General features: G+C 37.7%; 1 protein-coding gene across 2 annotated transcripts in view; it reads right to left on the reverse strand.

Moving 5' to 3' along the window:
• Positions 1-534: 534 nt before the first annotated feature.
• LOC150078136 (cadherin-like and PC-esterase domain-containing protein 1) overlaps positions 535-20,175 on the reverse strand; it is a 168,449-nt gene continuing 148,808 nt past the window's right edge. For both annotated transcript variants that reach the window (XM_090385077.1, XM_090385076.1), the window contains 9 exons: positions 17,890-18,079; positions 14,804-14,984; positions 10,496-10,625; positions 7,256-7,392; positions 5,575-5,795; positions 4,964-5,065; positions 4,646-4,733; positions 3,286-3,432; positions 535-1,920 (listed from right to left, as the gene is read on the reverse strand). In XM_090385077.1, coding sequence (XP_090241203.1) covers positions 1,759-1,920; positions 3,286-3,432; positions 4,646-4,733; positions 4,964-5,065; positions 5,575-5,795; positions 7,256-7,392; positions 10,496-10,625; positions 14,804-14,984; positions 17,890-18,079 — 1,358 coding nt within the window. In that variant the 3' untranslated portion in view covers positions 535-1,758. The remainder of the gene's footprint in view (positions 1,921-3,285; positions 3,433-4,645; positions 4,734-4,963; positions 5,066-5,574; positions 5,796-7,255; positions 7,393-10,495; positions 10,626-14,803; positions 14,985-17,889; positions 18,080-20,175) is intronic.

A 20,175-nucleotide genomic window follows, 5' to 3' on the forward strand; every position in this document is an offset into this window, starting at 1 on the left:
CTTCATCAAATGAAAGTCTGCCTAAAGCGAAACTAAGTTTCTACATTTAAAGGCCATAATTGCGGTATCATGCTTTGCTGGTTCCATTTTTATCACCATTATCGAAGGATCTTCTAAATAAGCAACAAACATTATAACAATTTTAATATAATAAATGTTAATTCAACGAATAGGTCAATAATTACAACTTCAAAACTTGAGATCGCACCTCTTTTATCATAATAAATTTGTGTAACAAGACAACTCCCTAGGGTTGAAATTTGCATAACTGTTTTGAAGAAAACAATTTTAAAATAAAGCCAATTAATTATGTTAGCTTTAAATGAAAGATATTCGCCTGAAATTGCAGACGAAATTTTTCGAAGATCATTTCCATTGTTGATTTTTTCGAAGATCATTTCCATTGTTGATTTTTTCCCTCCTACAACAATGGACGACTTTTAGAACAATTAAAATCTAATTGTGGTCTTAAGGGAAGACTTTTTTTTTTTTTTTTTAACAAGCTGTGATTTCGTTTATGAGTTAAAAATCAAAAGGATTACGTTTCTGGTGTTGTCGTCTTGCGAAAACTTTTTCTTATATGAAATGGTTAATGCGATTTTTAGAGAAAGCTTTATAAAATACAGAAAAAAAATCCAATTAAGCTTCAAATGTTTCTAATGTCGCCTTTATAAATGACAAATGGAGGGATCTTTTGAAAAAGTCATAAATATTTGAACACATAATTATGTTTGATATAATTAAATAGTAATTGGTCCATTGTTAACACATTTCGGTTGTATGATAAAGAGTTAGGCTTAAATATTTACATAATCTCTTGTAGGAGAATACGAAAAGGAGTAAGCTCTAATCTATCTATATAATCTACGTACCGTTAATTTGTTCTTAAGGAAATTTATCCGTTTATAATTTGTATTCTAATATCTCTTCGTATTTGGTTAGCAAAAGTTACCTCCTAACTCTCAGTGGAAACTACGTAATAAATTTTGTCTGCATTTTGTAAGATGAAGATAACATCTGCCTGGAATCTTAAAACTAAAGTCTTGTATAACATAATAAAATCTAACCTGCACCTGAAGGCAGTTATTTTCTTGGATTGGCAGTGTTGAGCGAGAATTTAATGGTAGATTTTTTTTTGATTATAGAGATCTTAAAATTTTAGTTGAGGATGGAGTCATAATAGGAGTTTGTTGCTAGATGGCGCCACAAGTTCTATCGGATTTTACCATGGAGGATTTTACGGGTAAGCTTGTACTTTGTCGTTTTACTTTTAATTGAATTTTGATTTATTATTTTATGGATTTTGAATATTTCCGTGATTGTAATGTCACATGTCCTGTGATTTCCAACGTAATTTCACCCTATTTTGGCAAGTAAGAAATGCATTATTCCAACTTAATCCCCATGTACCACTTTTAACACATTCTTATGTGGGCATTCCCAAAATTAAATAAAATAATAATAAAAAAAAAGATTTAGAGATAAAGACGAATCGAACTCTTCCACAGCAACCCATTGCCATCTGGTCCTCGGAGAAAACGGATGCTGCAGTGTGAGGATCGCACAGTTCGATGATGCACGACCTTGGAAAGGTCACGTAATAATCGGACCTCGATGAGTTTTTGTATCATCGGATGCTTCAGTGTTGGGAGTCCGAGAGACACTTTCACATGTTGAGTCTGTGACGTCATCGTGTCATCCCACACGCTCGTTTATGTTGAGTGGAGCTTACACCGTTCCGGGTGTTTGTGCAATGTTTCATCTCTTTGTCATGTATTCACTGCATATCCTGCTTAGTAGGATCTCGCTGTAGATACTGTTGATCGGCCCTTCCACATGGAAGCGGGGCGTTTTGGGATTTTGATGTCTTCTGGTCCTCCATTGAGACGCAGAATCTTCGTGGGAAGGAACTTTAACAACCTACAGAGAAAATAAGTAGTATTCAGAAGCAAAATTAGGGAGCACTTGATGAGAACACAATATTCATGATCAAATAGAAAGGGGAAGAAATATACAGGGTATTCCAAAAGTTATGTAACTAGAGTAATAATTTTTCTTGTGGTTTTAAAGAATCCATACTGCGATTCCAACTAGGATAAACCAGCCCGTTTAGCTTACTGCCACGCATAATGACTGTATGCAATTGATAGTTTCATCATATTTATTTATATTCATATAGCAAGAATTTTGGGACATCCTGTGTATTTGGTGTACTCCAACGACGAATTTTTGGATTATTAATATATATTATATTTTATTTAATCACTCAACTGCATCCAAAATATTTATATAAAAGTACTCATCTATTATTACATACTATATTTTATCATTTTAATGCCATATTATGATTTTTTTTTTTTAAATTTTGCGATCCACCCAGAATTTTCAGCTGCCCATCGGTGGGGGTATGTTTTTACCTACGCGTCAAAAAACATTGTTTTAGGGGATTTTTCACTTACCAGCTGGTTGGAAAGGTATTAAGTTGAATTCCATTGAGGTAGGAGGAATGAATTATTTTTTTCCAGGTAGCAGGGACAGATTAATTGGTTAGGAGCAGATGCAAGGTTCTTTCTAGCAGTTTTCTTCGGATTTTTTTAAACATTAAAGAGGCAAACTATTACAATAGATGTGATTTACATAACTAGAGAGAGAAGACAAGAGAAATAGCGAAAGCAAGAACAAGAGTGTGAACGATAACTAGAGAGAGAGAGAGAGAAAAAAAACTTTTTTTAAAGGTTTAAGGTAAAACAAGAAAAAAAAGCAAAAGAAAGACCGAAGAGAAGAGAACGAAAAGGGGAGAGAGAGAGAGAGAGAGCTACAGGAATTAAGACAGACAAATGAAAAGGGCAAGAGAGAGTACATGACTTTGTACCGCATTAATGTAAAACCGTGTAATGTTTCAAACAAAAGAGTTTGTAGTGGATGTGGTTATCAACAAGACCTCCTTGGAGCTCTGCCACATGTCTTTCAAAGTGTTGTCACTTCTTGGCAGGCTTCTCACATAAGTAGGCGTGTGTCGCATCCATCAGCCCGGTTTGTTTAGCTAAACGGCCACCAACTAGACCAGTCGAGGAAGGCACCGGTGATGTAACGTAGCAGAAGCTGATGGAAGGACGATGCCCCTCATGTGCTTGCCAGTATGTCGGAATAGGAAATATTTTGAAGGTGGACCACACGAATTACCGGATGAAGCACCTCATCTGGTTCTGCTCTTTCACGTGCGCAATTGAACATTGTTAATGCTCAGTAATTCATCATATATTACGAAGCAGGAGAGCGCCTTACCCTGTGGAAGTGGCAGGCACATTTGCCTTGTAGAAAATCCTTATATCGTGGGATGGTGATGTTGAATGTGTCGATCACTTCGAAATTGTAATGTTTTGCGAAGTCGGCTAGTCCCAGACTGTGCAGCAGCAGTTTTCGCTGTTCTTCCTGTTAAAAGAAAGAAAGATTTTTAAAGTTTCTTAAGTACACAAATTAATGAATGCTCTTTTTTTGAAAGATGGAAACCTCGGGCTTCATCTTTCTCATAAGAAGAAATCGAGATCTTAAAGAGACAAACATACATTACTCTTAAATAGAATTTAATTTCTCCTAATGTTTTTAGAAATTTTTTAAATTTCTAAAAAATTTAAAAAGGAAAAAAATGCAAAATGAAAAAATTCAAAAGAGAAAACTAAAAAACAACAACAACACTGTAGCAGCCCAAATAACGCGGTTGCATTACAATTTAATTATGAAATGTCCCAGTTTGGACTCGAAGCAAATTCTATCACATTAGTCGTGCCATGAACAAAATCTTGGAGCTCTTGAGAAAATTGCATACACAAAAGAAAATCAAAAGTGATTTCTGAACTCGATTCTCGAAGTATGTTATGAGCAGCTGAAGTGCTCTTGGCATTTCGAATCTGTCTATAGCATCGTATTATTTCTCAAGAGTTTAAAATCCGCAGTCATTAATTAACAAGTGTTTATTATCTATAAATAAGGTAAATATTAACGTCTCCTATATCAGTAATTTAATTATAATATGGTTTAATAGTTGATGAAATAATAAAAGCCCATTTGTGTTTTTAATGGTTTAATGACCAATGCTGCATTTAAGTATGCAGATTGTACTGGGGATCATTTAAACCCCAAACTTTTAACTACTGGAGTGAATTTTACCTGCCAGGTAAATCAACCACTTAAATATTTATCGGTGTGTAAGACATCTTCCTCAAAGAGTCTTTGGATTACGACTCGGAATTAATTTCCTCAAGAAAGCAGCTTCTTGTCTTAGACATTTGAAATTAAAAGCGAGTACCGAAAGGAAAAGAAGCCTGTCTTTGTATTTAACATGCTCCTTTTAGCAGAAATTCAACGTAATTTAATATTAATGAAGAGTTTAAGATTGGGAATTCTTTATATTCCAACTCAGTAAATGTGTACCATAAAAGTAAGATCGAAAAGAAGTTCCTTTTAAGGTCCATGAATTGTCTTGTGTTCTTGCAATACAGGAAGACAAAAAACGCTCGAAGTTTGCTAAAAACCTGGACAGTTTTAAAAGATCCTGTCAAGAGGGGGGGGGGGGTTGGAGTTTTCTTGTTGTAAAATTTATAGGTTAATTTTCCAAAGAAAAAGGAACCACAGTGGAAATACTTACTGCGCACAATGTGTGGACACCCTCTACCGGCTGATGAAATCCAGATCCTAACGTTTTCATTACTAGTCTTATTCCTTGAAGGCGTTCTCTATCAAAGATACAGAAGGCAGAATAGTTATTCCAAAAAACCTGTATCACAAAGAAAATAATTTAGCATTCTTATGATTAAGAAAAACACAATCGTCTCTCTCTCTTCTCTGTTTATTTTTATTTGTATATATATTTTTGTTTCTCTGTGTCACTTGAAGAGCTGTCTAGTGGGTTTTTTTAAGTGTCCAATCAATACAAAAGGAATTTAAGTGACAGACTAATACCTACACCCTGAGGGCCCGAAGAAGCATGAGCAGATGTTGGGTCGCAAGCCAATGAACGCCCCCAACTACTAGGACGGTGTTAGTGTTGTTTTCTAAAGGACGAGACCTGAAAAGAAAGAAAGAGAAAAAATAAAACTGCTATCATGCAACTCATTAAACTTAAGACTAGTTATAAAATAAGGCAAGCATTTGCTTAAAGATAAGTTTTACTAATTTCATAATGTTCCATGCTCCTATTTGTAAAGTTTTTACTCTGATGGAAAGAGTAAACATTGCAAATTGACACCAATATTAACAAAAAAAAAAAAAAAAACATCTCAAATCAGCAGTGCTCTTTGTGTTCAGATTCTTCAGTCCTTAAACATATCGATCTGACCATGCTAATTGACTTATTTTAAGGAAAAAAACTGGATTCTGGAGATTTTAATCCGCCTTATATGCTATCTAATTGTAACGCCAATTGCAATTGTCATTATTAAAAGTTAGAGTAATATCCCTGGAGTAACTGAGAGATTAAAAAATAAATCTTTAGTTTTTCCATGAGCAGAAGATGAAATAAAACTACGTGATATTTATATTTGCAAGTTTACCCGAGTTGTTTCTGCTAGCACTTACCTCTGGATAATATGATATAGAGCTTTGTCAAACACTGGCCTCTGATTGGTCGGTAGCCAGAACTGAGGATAATAAGCGAAGCTGACGGAAGTGGTGCCGCTATTGATGTTGGTGTACACGCGGATGTCATGCGTCTTGTCCCATTCAGTTAGCGTTCCGTTCAACCTCTCCATGACGTAGTGCATCATGCCACGATTTGTGGAGTCGCCAATAAATAATAGCTATGGAAAGAATAAAAATAGAGGAGGGTTGTTACTGCGTGTGCCTAAATGAAGCGTCTGTAGGCATGAAAAGGTACAACTGGTACGCGCAAATCTAAACCTAAATAAGGAGGAAGCAAATTATAAAAAGCTCCAAGATGCAGAGGAGGTTGCCATGGTAGGATCCGGGACTCCTGCATCCAATTCGATGTCCCATTCAGTTTGTAGTTGCAGTTTCCATAGCAACATTTCTGGAACTTAAGAATACAGAGGGCATTCCCCGCTGGATATTTATCATCAAAATGGAAGAAAGTAATTTATTAATTAGGTATTTACTTGCACCTCACTTAGACGTATGCATAAATAAACAGGTTAACAGACAGGGTCATTACCATTAGGGATAGGATAGAGGGGAAAAGTGTCGCCCGCAAAGACCTGTAACGCGCATATGAAAGAACGTTCTAAGCTAATGATTTCATTGAAATCATTTGCTTAGAACTTATTACTCCAATTTCTGGAAAATAAAATTATTGAAAAAATATTTAAATTCTAGAAAATTTTCATGCCAGTAGTCTTAACTGAAACTCTCCTCGATGTATTTTCCTGCGCACGGTTCTCCTGGAATAAAAGATTGGAGTATCCTTTTCCTCGTTAATGCTTTTGGCCCAAACAAGCCTCCCATCATTGAGAATGGGTACCTCTGTTCCGAACGTTTTTAGTATTAGTATAGGCCAAAGTTTCTAAAGTGTGTGTGGTGCATCCCTCTGGGAGGGAAATTTTAATTTTTTTTTGGAGGGACGCATGTTTATGAAGTACTTTGATAACAAAATATGGAAAAATCATCCCACTAATCCACGGAGGATATTATATTTCAATCTTTGGGGTTAAATATATTAAAGTATATACCGTAATTGATAAAAGTTAGTTATTTAAATTTCTCATCAAAGCTCTTTATTCATGGGCTTCCCGTTCTTTCATGGGGAGACCATGAAACCCCAAAACCCCGAACTTACGAAATACTTTGTGGGGAGCGAAAGATATAAAAGTTGGGAACCTCTGGTATATAGGCCAAGAGGCAGAAGGTTGAAGGTTTCGTACAGGCGTAGTTGCAGTCACTATGACTGCAATTTCTTCGTAGGGAAGCCCATGAGCTCGTCCCCTAGTACAACAAGTGGCTAAACTGCGTCAGTAAATGAATTTATATCGAAGTCTTGTTTACCTTACTTCCCGTTCCCTGTTTATTACACTACTAATGTTAGACCTCTTCTATTTGGTGCATGGGTTCCTAATAATCTTAAGATGCAGTGTATCAATAACACTATTCTTGAGCATGCAAAGTGTGCCATTTCCTTCTCAACATCTGCTGCCTTCTCACGTGATTTATGATTACGACCAATGAGAAGTGCAAACACACGCGATTGAGGTGTACTTATGAACTGATTAATAAACAAAAAATAGTACCTAAGATACAAGAAACTTACTTTTTTTCCAGCTAGACAGTGGGAAAGACGGTCGCGAGAAATTAATGGATGCCGACAGTTGTACGGATGCCAGACAGCTTCTCTCCAGTAGCAGGACTGACGGTGTGAGCACGAGCGACACGGGAACACCCACCGACCTGTCATAAGAGGACAAAATCAATTGAAAAGTGCAAATTATGATGTCGAAGGAGTGACACTGCTACTTAATAAATGTGACGAAAGATAGGAAGATGAAAAAATAAGCAGACAGCCCCATTTGGATTTAAAAAAAAAAAGTTCTAGTGAACTTCCGGTGTTTTCATGTTCCGGTGTAAAAAGAATAAGAAATTCTTTTTACATGTTTCCTGATGGCCCAAATTCCAATCATGGGATGATTTAAATAGCCAATAATACGAAGTTATTTAGGTTAAGCATCTGCTTCTTTCTTTCGCTTTTTGGGAAGGTGGGGTAGAGAAACATTGGTATTAAAATTGCGTAATAATGCAAGGAAGCGAACGAATTCTACATCTTAAAAAGAGACCTCGAATTATCCCAAAAATGCCTCCAAATGAATTTGCACCGATAAAAAGGTAGAGGTAAACTGCAGCCATTATCAACCCACTGCAGGATGGAAACCTCCTCAGCAATTCATGCTGAGGGAAATGGACCATAATCTGCCACGCTGGTCTAATGCGGGTTGGCAGATCGACCGTATTTAGCATTCAGTGGCTTGAACCCTGGTCTACTCAAAGAGCGTGTGCTACTGCACTCCAGCTTCTGACTACTCGGCTACGGAGCGTATCAATATTACACTCATTTTTATTTTATAGTAATGTTATGTTTATGGATGAGTCTAGATTCAATTAGTGTACAATCGGATTTCGTATTCTTAACTGTACACTCCTGCCTAAAAGTTTGGAATCACGTTTAATTTTTTTTTTTTATTTTTCAAAGTTTCTGTTAAAATAGGACCAATTTGTTTACCGATTTTTGTTAAAATATTTTCTGTTATGTATAAAAATCAAAAAAACTTTAATATTATTTAAGAAATTTCTAGAATATTCCAGGAAGGTATAGAGGACTACTGAATGTGGTAAAACGTTGTAGATGATTCTAGAAAGTGGGACTATTGTTTCAATATTATAGAAGATTGCACCTGAAATCCGAACTGAGTTCAATAGGAACAGAGAAACTCCCACCACATCTACATACACTCTAAAACTGTGCCTTAAATAAGCAGGACTTCATAGTCTTGTAGTAGTCGAAAACTGGAAAATCGAAAGAAACGGTTGGCTTGGGCTAAGAGCCATCAAAATTAGACAATTGAAGAGTGGAAAAACGTATTGCGGACGAATGAATCCAAATTTGAAATTTTTGGATCCAAGCGAATAGTTTTGAGACAAGCAACTGAAGAAAAAATAGTTCCACATTTCTTCTTTCTGTTTAGTGCATGTGAATCCCATCACAAGGGAAGAATTTTTATGGGTGGGTGCTTGGTTCCCTCCCACACCTGGTAACTCTGGTTTTTATGAAGAAAACAAGGCAAACAGACAATGGAATACATACAGACGCCTCACGAGCTTAGTTGTTTGGTGCAAAAAAGCAAAACAAAACATTTTAACTACCGTCTTCCATGCTAATTAAGTGTCTTTCAACATACCATCCTTTAATCAGGAGCGTCGAGAACCGCGGACTCGGGTGGAAATGTCTCACTGGGCCATAGCTCTTTTCCATATAGGGGACTCCAATTCAGACCCCTACACGATCTCCAGGGAAGCTTACCTGCCTACCCTTAACCCATCCACGGTACTAGCTTGCTACTAACTTTGTGCAATAAAAACTATAGCGTGGGTTGCAAACCGAACGTCAGAAGATGCGCATTGCCCAGCCGGCCATTAATGACCTCTACTTTTGGTCTCTGGAACAACTCCAATCCCCCATGTGTATTTCCTAAAAAAAAATGCAACAGAAGTGAAAGAAAAGTGCAAACAAGTTTCTTTTGTATCCCAATCTTTAACCTGCCCTTGGCATTTGCGAAGGTGGATAGCACGCTTCATCAAAAATATAAAATGTCAAGAATGGTGTCGTGATCATTAAACTCGCCAATTACAGAATTGCAAGTTTAGAAGTTTGTATTTTTTGTCTTGCTTTGCCATATACAGAATTCTCCCAAAGAATTCAAATTGTCATAGCCACCAATTGTCTTTCACCAGAGTGTCACATACAGCGAAATGTCATTCACCAAATAGTCCTCTATACCGAACTGTCATGCACCCAATTATCGCATACAGCGAATTGTCTTGCAATGAGACATGATCCAATTTGAATGAGATGCTCTTCTCTAATAAAACGATAATTCTAAGATTTTTATAAGATCTTGTAGGTCTTGCAATATGTAGATTTTACTCCTAGAAAGATATATCGATTTCTACCCTGTTATCGAGAGCATATTGAATCTTGGTAAGGATTTCCAAGCGGCTTGTTGTAATGGACCCCCTCCCTTGGGATTATAGTTTTGATAAGGAGTGGTATTATGACCTTAACAGTGTTGGCTTAGTTGGTATTACGATCTTTTCAAAGAGCGTAAGTAGGGGACCTTCATTTCTTGATTTTTGTGTACCGGAGTTTCAGTCCTTGGTGTTTTCGTAATTTTTCTGAACAAATATACAGTGTACTAATTTTTAAAATAAAAAGCGCAAAGGATCCAGACCAACTGAAATAAATGTGTGGTCAAAGATAATTTTCATATGAAAGACTATAAATTGTTATTGTTATTAAGGTTTAATGGTGCATGGACTGCAACAGCCTTATTGCGTCTGTTCATAAGCTATTGACAGAAAATTATATGAAGTTTAGTTAAAAGCGATCATAAGCGAATTCATTTTAAGTTACTCTAGAATTCAATCAAGTTAGCGTTGTTTCTTACGAGATGTAGCGTTAATGGCACAGAAATTCGAAAGAGATTTAAATGGTGCAGTCCTTTCCGTTTGTTGGTGAGGGCAGTCTGTGAGGATGTTTTACGGTTAACAAGGAATGGCAATGTAAAATACTGTGGAGGATCTTTCAGTTCGGTTTACGCAGCATACGACAATAATTACTTTAACATTCAATTGTGTTCCCCAGTTGGTATTCTGCAGCAGTCGAGACTGACAAGAATTATTTTCTTCGAGTTCATTGAACGCTGCATTCATACGATTGATAATTTAAAAATTATTAATGAATAAGAAATCTCTTGTGAATAACCGTTCTGAATGAACTTACCTGGAGCATCTCCTGTATTGCAAACTGGTTGAGAAGCCACATCTGACATATAAGAAACCCAATCACGAGATGCTTTTGCATCCTTTTGGACTCCACACATCTCATTTGGAGATACTCTCATTTCGCATTCCTATGAAATGGAAATGTAATTTATATTATTTTATATCAACGAATATAGCCATAGGGTAACGTAACACTAAAAAACTTTACCCAACATAAAAATCTACCAATAGTTTGCAATCAATTGGATTCAAATCCAAGGTTTCAGAGGACCAATCCGAGACCTTGGTGAAGCCAGATGTTGTATGCGAGTCATTGCTGAGTGGTTTTGGCCTCGAAGCCACGTTATTGCTAGATCACAATTATTTGCATTCGCATATTGGATGCGTGTTTGCTTTTGTAACGGCACTACAGGATAGAACCGCAGATTCTGAAGAGCAGAAGAAATATACAGTCGAATTATCAGCGGTGGAAAATATCAAAAGGGTTACAGCAAGAATAAAATAAATTGTTTTGAGATTCTTATATTGTAGACCCTGGTGCATGGATTGTTTTGCGTCTCCTAAACCTAACTACTTTTACAAAATAACTATTTTATAGGTTGTTCGGCACTTTCTAACGCTAACACCGTATCGATGTAGCCCTGTTGCTATAGCAACGTGCCGACAGTGCGTTTTGGAGGTGTGGCACCCTCCGGTAAATTTTTGAACAGGTGGCTGTCAAAGGGAAATTAATAGTGAAAGATGATTCTGCATGGGCTTCCTCTTTTCTCGCCTTCGTTCTCTCTCTCTCTCTCTCTCTCTCTCTCTCTCTCTCTTTTTTGGCGTCGTGCTTTGTGGTTTCCTGTGGTAAGAGCTCGATAGGATTGCCAGTGGGAGTGTCGTGGTCAGGGAGCGTTAACGAACACGCCTCGAAGATCGAAAGTATGGGCGAAGTTGCCATACGGAACTGAAGTCTGCATGGCGTAATTGTAACCGAACTAGTAGCGCGCGCGCGAATAAGTTACCCCTGAGACCGTTGGGAATCTGTCTATTCTCTTCCGCTCCTTTGAACACTAATTAATCTTATGGAAGATCGATTTTTTGTTTATTTCTTTTTTTTTTTTTTTTCGTAATGTCGCCGTTAGCCTGACGCGGTGTTATTCCCTGTAGTAACCCGTCAACTGGCTTCGTCTGTGGTTGAGGCGAATTGTGTGCCCACAGAACTAGCACGTCATGTTCCATGCCACAAAACACAGCCCCCCCCTCCGTATTAACCACGAAGAGGGAGTTAGTAGACAGCAGAGTCCTTGGTTATGATCGCCAGCTGATGAAGTTGTGTACGTATTCGTCTGGCACGACGAGTTATGTCTAAGTGGTGCGAAAGGTCAGGAAGACTGTAGGCGGGTCGCTAAGTACGACGAACACATGCTACATAAGATGCAATCAATGTCATGCTTAGATTGCGATTTATAAATCTCATGCGCAGTAGGAAGGTTATGATTCTGAAACTGCAGAGTCCATCAACCGAATCTTTGGGATGGACTTCGTATGGGTCGGGTTGTTTTGGATCAATACAGAGCCAAGTAAGACATCAGTATATTGTTATGGATTGCAAGGCCAGTGCGCCTGTTTGCAGAATAAAAAAGTACACGTCCGATTTCAATAAGTTTCATCATATTTGTGTATATTAATTTCATTATATTATTTGCGCTGTGTAAGAAAATTATTGTCAGTTGGGAATGCGAGTAAATATATGAAAATTCCATCCCATTTGAATGTTTCCAATCTAATTTAAGATTTCCCGCAAATCGAGTTATCTCAAGAAATTCTGCATACCGGTTCAGACCCTCCAAGAAGAGTCATGTTGCGAGACTCTTTCCTTTGGTGAGGATCGATGCAGGTGGTACCCACAGTGACACCGCGGACGATCTCTTGGTTCGTTCGCACTTAACTTTGGCACTCGTAAGAACAAGAGCATGCTGCCACAGAACTATGGTGGAGAGAATTCTATAGGCGGTTGAAGGTAATACTTTAGCTATCCTCTTCTATCTCATTCTGTATAAGTTTCATCCACATAATTTGAGAGCAATTCCTCAGACAGCATCCTATCACCTATGCTTTTCTCAGTGGCTCTTGATCCATTCTTTGCGTCACATCCAAACGTTGTTATATGCAAATGACCCAACTGTTTATATATTATGATGCCACAAGATAATCACCACCATCAAAAAAGTTCAACTTCCAATCAAGAAGTTAAGTTCTTTTATTTATTTATTTACAAACTTTCTCACCCACAGGGCAGACAGATCCCAGATAATGGTGAGAACGCTGACAATTAATACAAAACAGTATTAATCAATACAAAACTAGTATTTAAAATATATACAATATATTAAAATTTGGATTAACAAAACAGTAAAGAACAGTTTCTTATACATAGACGTTTAAGCGTAAAATCAATATTGTGATTATTCAATACCTGAAGGAAACGGAACTGAGAACTTCCAAGAGTTGAGTACGAGGGACAGGCAGTGAGAAATTTAGTCTTATAATGAGAATTCAAGCGGTGTAGTGAAAGGTATTTGTTCAAGAAGAGATGGAGAATCGATAATAGTTTGATATTGTAGACAAAAAGAGACCCATGGAGTTATCGGCTGGAGCGAAGAGGAATGTTCTAAGCGACGACAAAGATCTCCATGATTTCGAAAACATAAGAATTTAATTTGAATTCTTAAGTTTTTGAGAAAGATATTCCTGCTGTGGGGACCAAATAATAACACAATAATTGTCTTTACAGATAATCAATGTAATGATCAATCGATTCAAAAGGATGGAAATCCAATCAACATTGCCCAGAAACCGATTTAACTAAGTCTAGCCGGTGTTCCTAAAGTTAAAAAAGTATGTCAGAGGGGAAGGTTCAGAAATAAAAGGAAAAAAATCGGCAAAAATAGGGAAGTAATCTGATCGGATGAAATTATCACCTTTAGAAATTGTGAAGAGAGTTGATTCATTGGTAAAAACTAAATCAAGGTAGGAGGAGTTCCGGGTGGGAAAGATACAGGTTTGAGATAGGGCATTACTAAACCAAATGCTGCAAAATTATTTAGCCAGTGAATTTGGTGAAAGATTCTGGTCAAAGGCAGTTGGGACATTAAAATTACCTAGAATTGAGTGGTATTGCTTTTGGAGGCTCCAGAAAGATTGGTGATTCTATAATATTCTCTAATTGTTGAATGATGGCTAAAGAAACTGGGAAAGCAAGGTAAAAAAGCATAAGCAGGAGAAGCTTTCCTGCATGGTTAACTAATAACGAGATACCTTCAATAAGATAGACAGATTAGGAGAGAGGTGAAAATTCATTGTCAAGTATATGTGGATGTAACCAGGGTTTCAGTGAGGGCGACTATGGCAAAAGTTTTTTTGCAGAAGGAAGAGACGAAAAGCAGTGATATTTTTTACAACACTTCCACAATTGATATAAAAGAGTAACGATGAAGATCTTGATATTCATCGAGAAGATAACTGCTAGCTAGGTTGAGTAGGTCTGGCAAGGTGGGCAGCAGTGAGTGCCAGAAGACGACCTGTATGGCTTAATAATTGCGTCAATTGGCCAAATATCCGTATCTAAAATACGTTCTTGTTCAGATAGATTACTTAAATCTAGAAACGAAGCAGAGTCCGGATAACAGGTGGTTAACTTCCTCACAGAGGTGTGAAGGCCTAATTCAGTGTTTTGAAAACCCTCAACATCTGAAGGATCTGTGGAAGGAGCAAGCTGACTGACGGAAGACCGAGCTTGGCTAGGAATAGCTTGAAATCCAGAGCTCTGATTGGTTGCAGAGGCGAAGAGCGGCGCTCTACTTCTGTTAGATGAAGAATGAGATACCTCAGTTGATATTGCTGGCGCTGAGGACAAAAACTGATCTGCTGAAGCGACGGGCTGAGATGCTTTCATAGGTCCATTCACATTATTCCCCATGAATACCTCAGAAGAAAAGTAGAATCGAGAAATATATTTGAAGATGTGGTGGAGAACATAACATTGTTGTTGTTGTTTTGGTTTTTAGCAACATTTGCAACTAAGGCCATATTGCTTCGAATAACATTGTCAGACAGAGGACTAGTTAACGGGCCGCATCCGAAGAAGGTAAACAACTTGATTGGAAGTAATTGCAAAAGTCACCAAGCGTCACTGAAGACGCTTGGTGACCAATTGGATCAGTCCACAATTTGAAAGTAGACTCACAAGCATATGTTTTTATATAATTTTTATGTACCTTGATAATTTATTTATTTTTTTTTCCCAAACATCAGAATTGCTTACCTGTTTCAAGCTGCACACTTGATGTGAAAATGCCGGGTCAAAGGGCGGCTCTCCATGTGTAATTGGCAGGCGATAGATCAGCAAAGAGTAAATATTGATCACCCACGGTTCCGTATGCGTTATGTCCACGACCAGGAAGTTAATCCGATTTTCACCGACCCCCAAGGTATAATTAGTTGGTCTGCAAAGTAACAACAACAAACAGAAATTTTATTATCACAACAGAGAGAGAAAATTAACAGAAAGAAAGACATTTACTGTATCATCATAGAATTTAAAAGATTTCCAAGTTTTATGATGCAACTATTTTAGAAACTGGTTCCTAACTCATTTCGGGAGCGTCTTCGGCACCGATAATAAAGAAAATGTTCTTATGAACACTGAATCGAGACCTGTAAGTCTTTATATTTTGTTAGCGTTCGGAATCTCTGTCTCTCCTTATTTAAAAGGAATAACAGAAGTTAAAGATAGATCGTATCCATCGTGTTGTTGCTATGGGCCTCAAATGCCCGTAGCAACAACAGGAAAATCTAATAAACCTAGAGAATGTAATAAATTGTGTTATAAAATGGTGAATCCAAGTAAGCTGCAATACTTATGTGCGAGCACAGAGGGATCTCTTGTTTCGTGGCCTTTAAACTGGCAATTAGCGACGTTGGAACATTAAAATGTCAAGTGAATTAATGAGTAAATTAATAGCTGTGGCTTGCACGTGGAAGACACCTACGATACAAGCATATCAATGACAGAGTGTCAAGGTCGACTATTAAACATTGTTCCCTGAATCAGGGGAAAAGGCCATTAAAAACTGGATGAAAAATGAGGTTACGTAAGAAATAAAGGCTGGAAGCAGAAGGGGGGGGTGTCGTCCCTTAATGCAGCATTAGTATCTGAAGTCTGCTCTTCTTACTAAGCTTATTCCTTTGGCAATAACAGTAAAACAAGCAGCCATTGAAATGTATCGGAGGAAAATCTTTCTTTTTTACCATCTTTTAGCGTGTCAAGTTCTGAACGTGGCATTAACTGATAACACTAATAGCTGGATGATTCAGCGCACAGATTTCATTTAGCCGCGGCACCCAATCAAGCGGCATGTGGCAGGCTAGTTCGTGCCACCAGAACATTACCATGTTTATAATAGATTAGGACTACAACAAATTAGTCCTAATGGCGTTGTCACGCGCGCATATCGTGATAAGCTGTTCAGTGGGATTTGTAAGGTTATTTCCAATTGACTCCAAGTGCGGAGACAAATTTCATTAAAAAGCGTGCGCATGTTCTATAATGATAGTAGGTTTGTGACGTCACCCGTACAGTTCCGCATTAACTCGTCTGGAATATGATTTATATCACGTGACGCGTTACCGGGCAACAGACACAATTGCAGTCGACCACTTCTACCAGCGCATGGGTTTTTCGAAGCTAGATAATCCGATATACGAAACGCATTAAAATTTTAACCACCGAGGGAACACTGCCATCCCCTCCCGTTCTTTGATACAACACCTCTTTAAATTAACTTTTCATCGGAAAGAGTTCACTGTTACTATGGTGATTATAGTCTCTGTCCATCCACATCTGATTTGTTATTTCTGCATGTGTGATTTTAAAGGCCCAGAAGGTTCCAACGCAAAGAACCATGTTGAAATAAAATTTCAAAATTGCAATCAGTTAAGTATCATGCGTACGAAGTAGTGTTGATGAATTCCTTCCACCCAACGTAAGCCTGCTGCCGTTGATGACATGTCAAAGCAACAAAATTGTCTACCCGAGGATACTTGCCACAATTTCTGGGTTCAAAACTGAGCAAAAAGCATCTATAGACTGTCACTTCATTTTCTGGTGTGGCACAGAGAAAAAGCAGAGTTTTCTATATAAAAGAAGGTTCTTTGGTTTGAGCAATATTCTGATTGTAAATTATCAAGTGGGATGTATGTAAGATTCATCACCTTGGATATTATTTAGCTCCTATTTGTCTAAGATTTAATTTTTTTTTTTAGATACTGAATATGGACAGCAACTCTAAGCCGATCAATGGAAATAACGTGGACAAAAAAGAACCAATCATACACTTGGAAGCAGAAATGTGATCGGTAAATGTCCTTGTGTTTCCAAGTAAAATGCTCCTGTCACTTCATTTTCGGGTTCCGAGCAATTTACCGAAGCACCAGATCAATGATAGATTGATCTTATTCCGTTTTTTCGCAAAGTTCCCCGAGATTAGTGCTAACAAACTCAGAGCTGGATTTTTTTTTTGTGAACCATAGATCATGCAGCTGGTACCCCCTCCCAATTTTGTTGTATGCATTTCTCAGAAAAATGGCGCTTTGTTCATCATTCAAGAATATTGTGGGAACTCTTTGAGCAGTCATAAGGCAAAAGAATTGAAGATCATCTAGATCACGCCAATTCAGAGTATCTTTGAGCATTGTGTAGCTTATGGTCGAAGGATTTATACTCTGTGTTTCATAGAATTGTCCCGTCCAAAAAGAGTTATTTTAACTATCTGGATATTTGCATGTCAGTACATGGTGATGATATATGCAAATTATCAAGCGGGACAAGTTTGAAGTGGAAATAAGTAGAATACAGAACCACTGGAGTGGGTTTCTTTATCGGATAGGCTTTTGACATGACCAGACCGCGTACACGTGGTCTAATCATTTAATTTAAAGTTAAAATTGAAATTGTTTTTTAATTATTCGTAAAAAATTGCGATTATATTGCATAACTGAATGCTATACAATAACTGAATACGTCACGTGCCTTTTTTTGGCTTGGAAAAGGTAGGGATTGATTTACCTTTGTTTACTGTATGGTTATTGTTAAAGTGCCTTGATAAAATTTAAGGCCAAATATCTTTCATAACGTGGCTGAGTAATTAGTCGGTCTCAGGCGAGGGTTGCATAGATAATTGACGCCTAATAGCCTTAGTTGCTTTGGCACAAACTCATGCACAGTTGACCATTAGATGACGAAATCATGGTATGTTGGTCTGTAATAAGTGTAGTTCATTAAAATACATTGTCACCGTGTGAAAATCGAAAATTAGTTTGTTCTTTAAATAAGATTTTATTCTTACCCACCTGGAAGTTCCATACTTGTCATCAATCCTCACTTCAGTCTGACAGTTTTGTGATCGGGCAGTTATCCGGATTAACAGCTGATCGTAGGTTACGTTGGCCACGTATTCGGTGACCAACGGCGAAAATGCAGGGGTAATATCTATGGCTGGAGTAACGGAGAAGTGGGCTAAGTAGGGCATTGTCGATGGATCTGTGGGCGTACAAATAGAATTTTCAGTGGTGAAACAAAAAATATTACACAATCTTAGAACTAACTTAATTTTATGATCAGTGGGATCTCATCCATAGATTACGAATGAAATGAAAGAAACGAAAAACCATACTAATGTTAAGTTTATTGATAAGGTGTATGATTTACACTTCCCTATAAAAATATTGGAGAATGTACTGAATAACACATTAGATGACATTCCTGTGAATGTATACGAAGGCTGGTCAAATTTTTTTGAGGACAAAAATTCCGAATTTCCCAATTAGAGGGATGAGGGATTACAAATTACCTTTACCTCGTTATGTTGACTGTAACATGGATTCAGCGTCACGCGATTGTGGCTATGTGTTATCTCGCTACTAAAGGTGATGAAAAACCTATTTGGATTATTATTAAATAATTTTAAAATATCACCTGATTGAATGCACTTATCACACCATTCTTCAAGTTTCTGAAAAGAATCAGAAGGCGCCCAAAGAGATGATATTCAGTTCGGTGGTTACGTTTTTCTTTGTCCTCAATATCCTGAAACCTCTTTCCTTTGAGGGTAGTTTTCAACTTGGGAAAGAGGAAGAAGTCAGCTGGTGCGAGATTGGAGAGTAGAGCGGAGGGTTGCTCTGTACAATACCAAATTTCGTTAGAATTGTCTTCTCAACAAGTGCGAGCCGCCTTTCACTCGAAATTGCGGCCTCACCCGGGAAATGCGCTTCAATATTCTTTGTCTGTACGTAGAACGCAGACTCTTTCTCCTTCAGGTAAAAATTCCTTGTGAATCGCACCCTGTTTGTCGAAAAACAATACCATCGTCTTGATCCTGGACTTCTGTAAACGAAACTTTTTGGGCTTCGCTAATGATTTTGAAATCCATTGCATGTTCTGACGCTTCGTCTCTGGGACGCACTGAAACACCCAACGCTCATTTCCACTGACAATGCAGTTCAGGAAATTAGGATCATCTTGACAAGTCTGGATGTGAAGTGCTTTCATAATAACACTCTTCATTGTTTCCGCTCATCCATAGGCTGTGCGTCACAAATTTTGCACAGACCTTCCTTTCCCTAAATCTTCGTTTCATCAGCCATCATTCTGAGGGTCAAGCGACGATCCCTTGTCACAATTTCCCCAACTTTTGCAACTGTGTCCTTATTTCTAGAGGTTCAAGGACATCCACTTCTGGGGTTGTCACGAACATCCTCACGTCCGTTTTTGAACTGCTTATGCCATTAAAACACACTGGTACGACTTAACATTTCATCACCATAAACAGTTCTTAATATTTCACACGTTTCTGTTAAAGATTTTCCCAGTTTAAAGCAAAAATTGATATTCGTTCGTTGCTCCATTGCAAAATCTTGACACGGAACATTAAGGCTACTATCGAAAACTGGTTGTTACTTGCAACCTGTCAGCCTACTGGACAATCTCTCTCTCTCTCTCTCTCTCTCTCTCTCTCTCTCTCTCTCTCTCTCTCTCTCTCTCTCTCTCTCTACCACCATCTGTTGGAAGAAGTTTGGACTAAAACATACTACTTCCGTTTATTTTCAGAGTTATTGAACGTGACCGCAACAGTCCAGGGAACTTTATTTCCACACCTCGTATAATAGATTGAGCTTTAAAAATTGCATATGATATTATGAATCCTTATCGTTTAAAAAATTAAACTTTATATGCCAACCCTTTTTATATATTCATTTCTCAATTGTTGTGATTATACTTCGCATCTGTCACCTGAGCTTTGATCTGAATGGAGAGAAACGAATGGTGGAATCGAAGTTTTGACTACACCTGGCGTCTGACTTGAAGCTGAGGGGACAGATCCTGATAGAAAACTTCTGTGGAATACAGTACACCCGTGCAGACATTGCCCTTAGCTCCTAGCTGGTGGCGATAACTGATACGATACTTCCCTGTAGCATTCAACATTGAACTTAAGATGATTCCACCCCTATATACTCAATCAGCTAGTAATGTATATTATAATAATTCTAATAATAAAATATAGAGATAGTTGTTATCTTTTTGCAGTGAATTCACTCCTTCAATCGAAATCCTAAAAGCTCTGCCTGGGCCTTAGA

The sequence above is a fragment of the Mastigoproctus giganteus genome, chromosome 11 (assembly GCF_048544385.1).
Source record: "Mastigoproctus giganteus isolate SK-2022 chromosome 11, ASM4854438v1, whole genome shotgun sequence".
Classification (NCBI taxonomy): Eukaryota; Metazoa; Arthropoda; class Arachnida; order Uropygi; family Thelyphonidae; genus Mastigoproctus; species Mastigoproctus giganteus.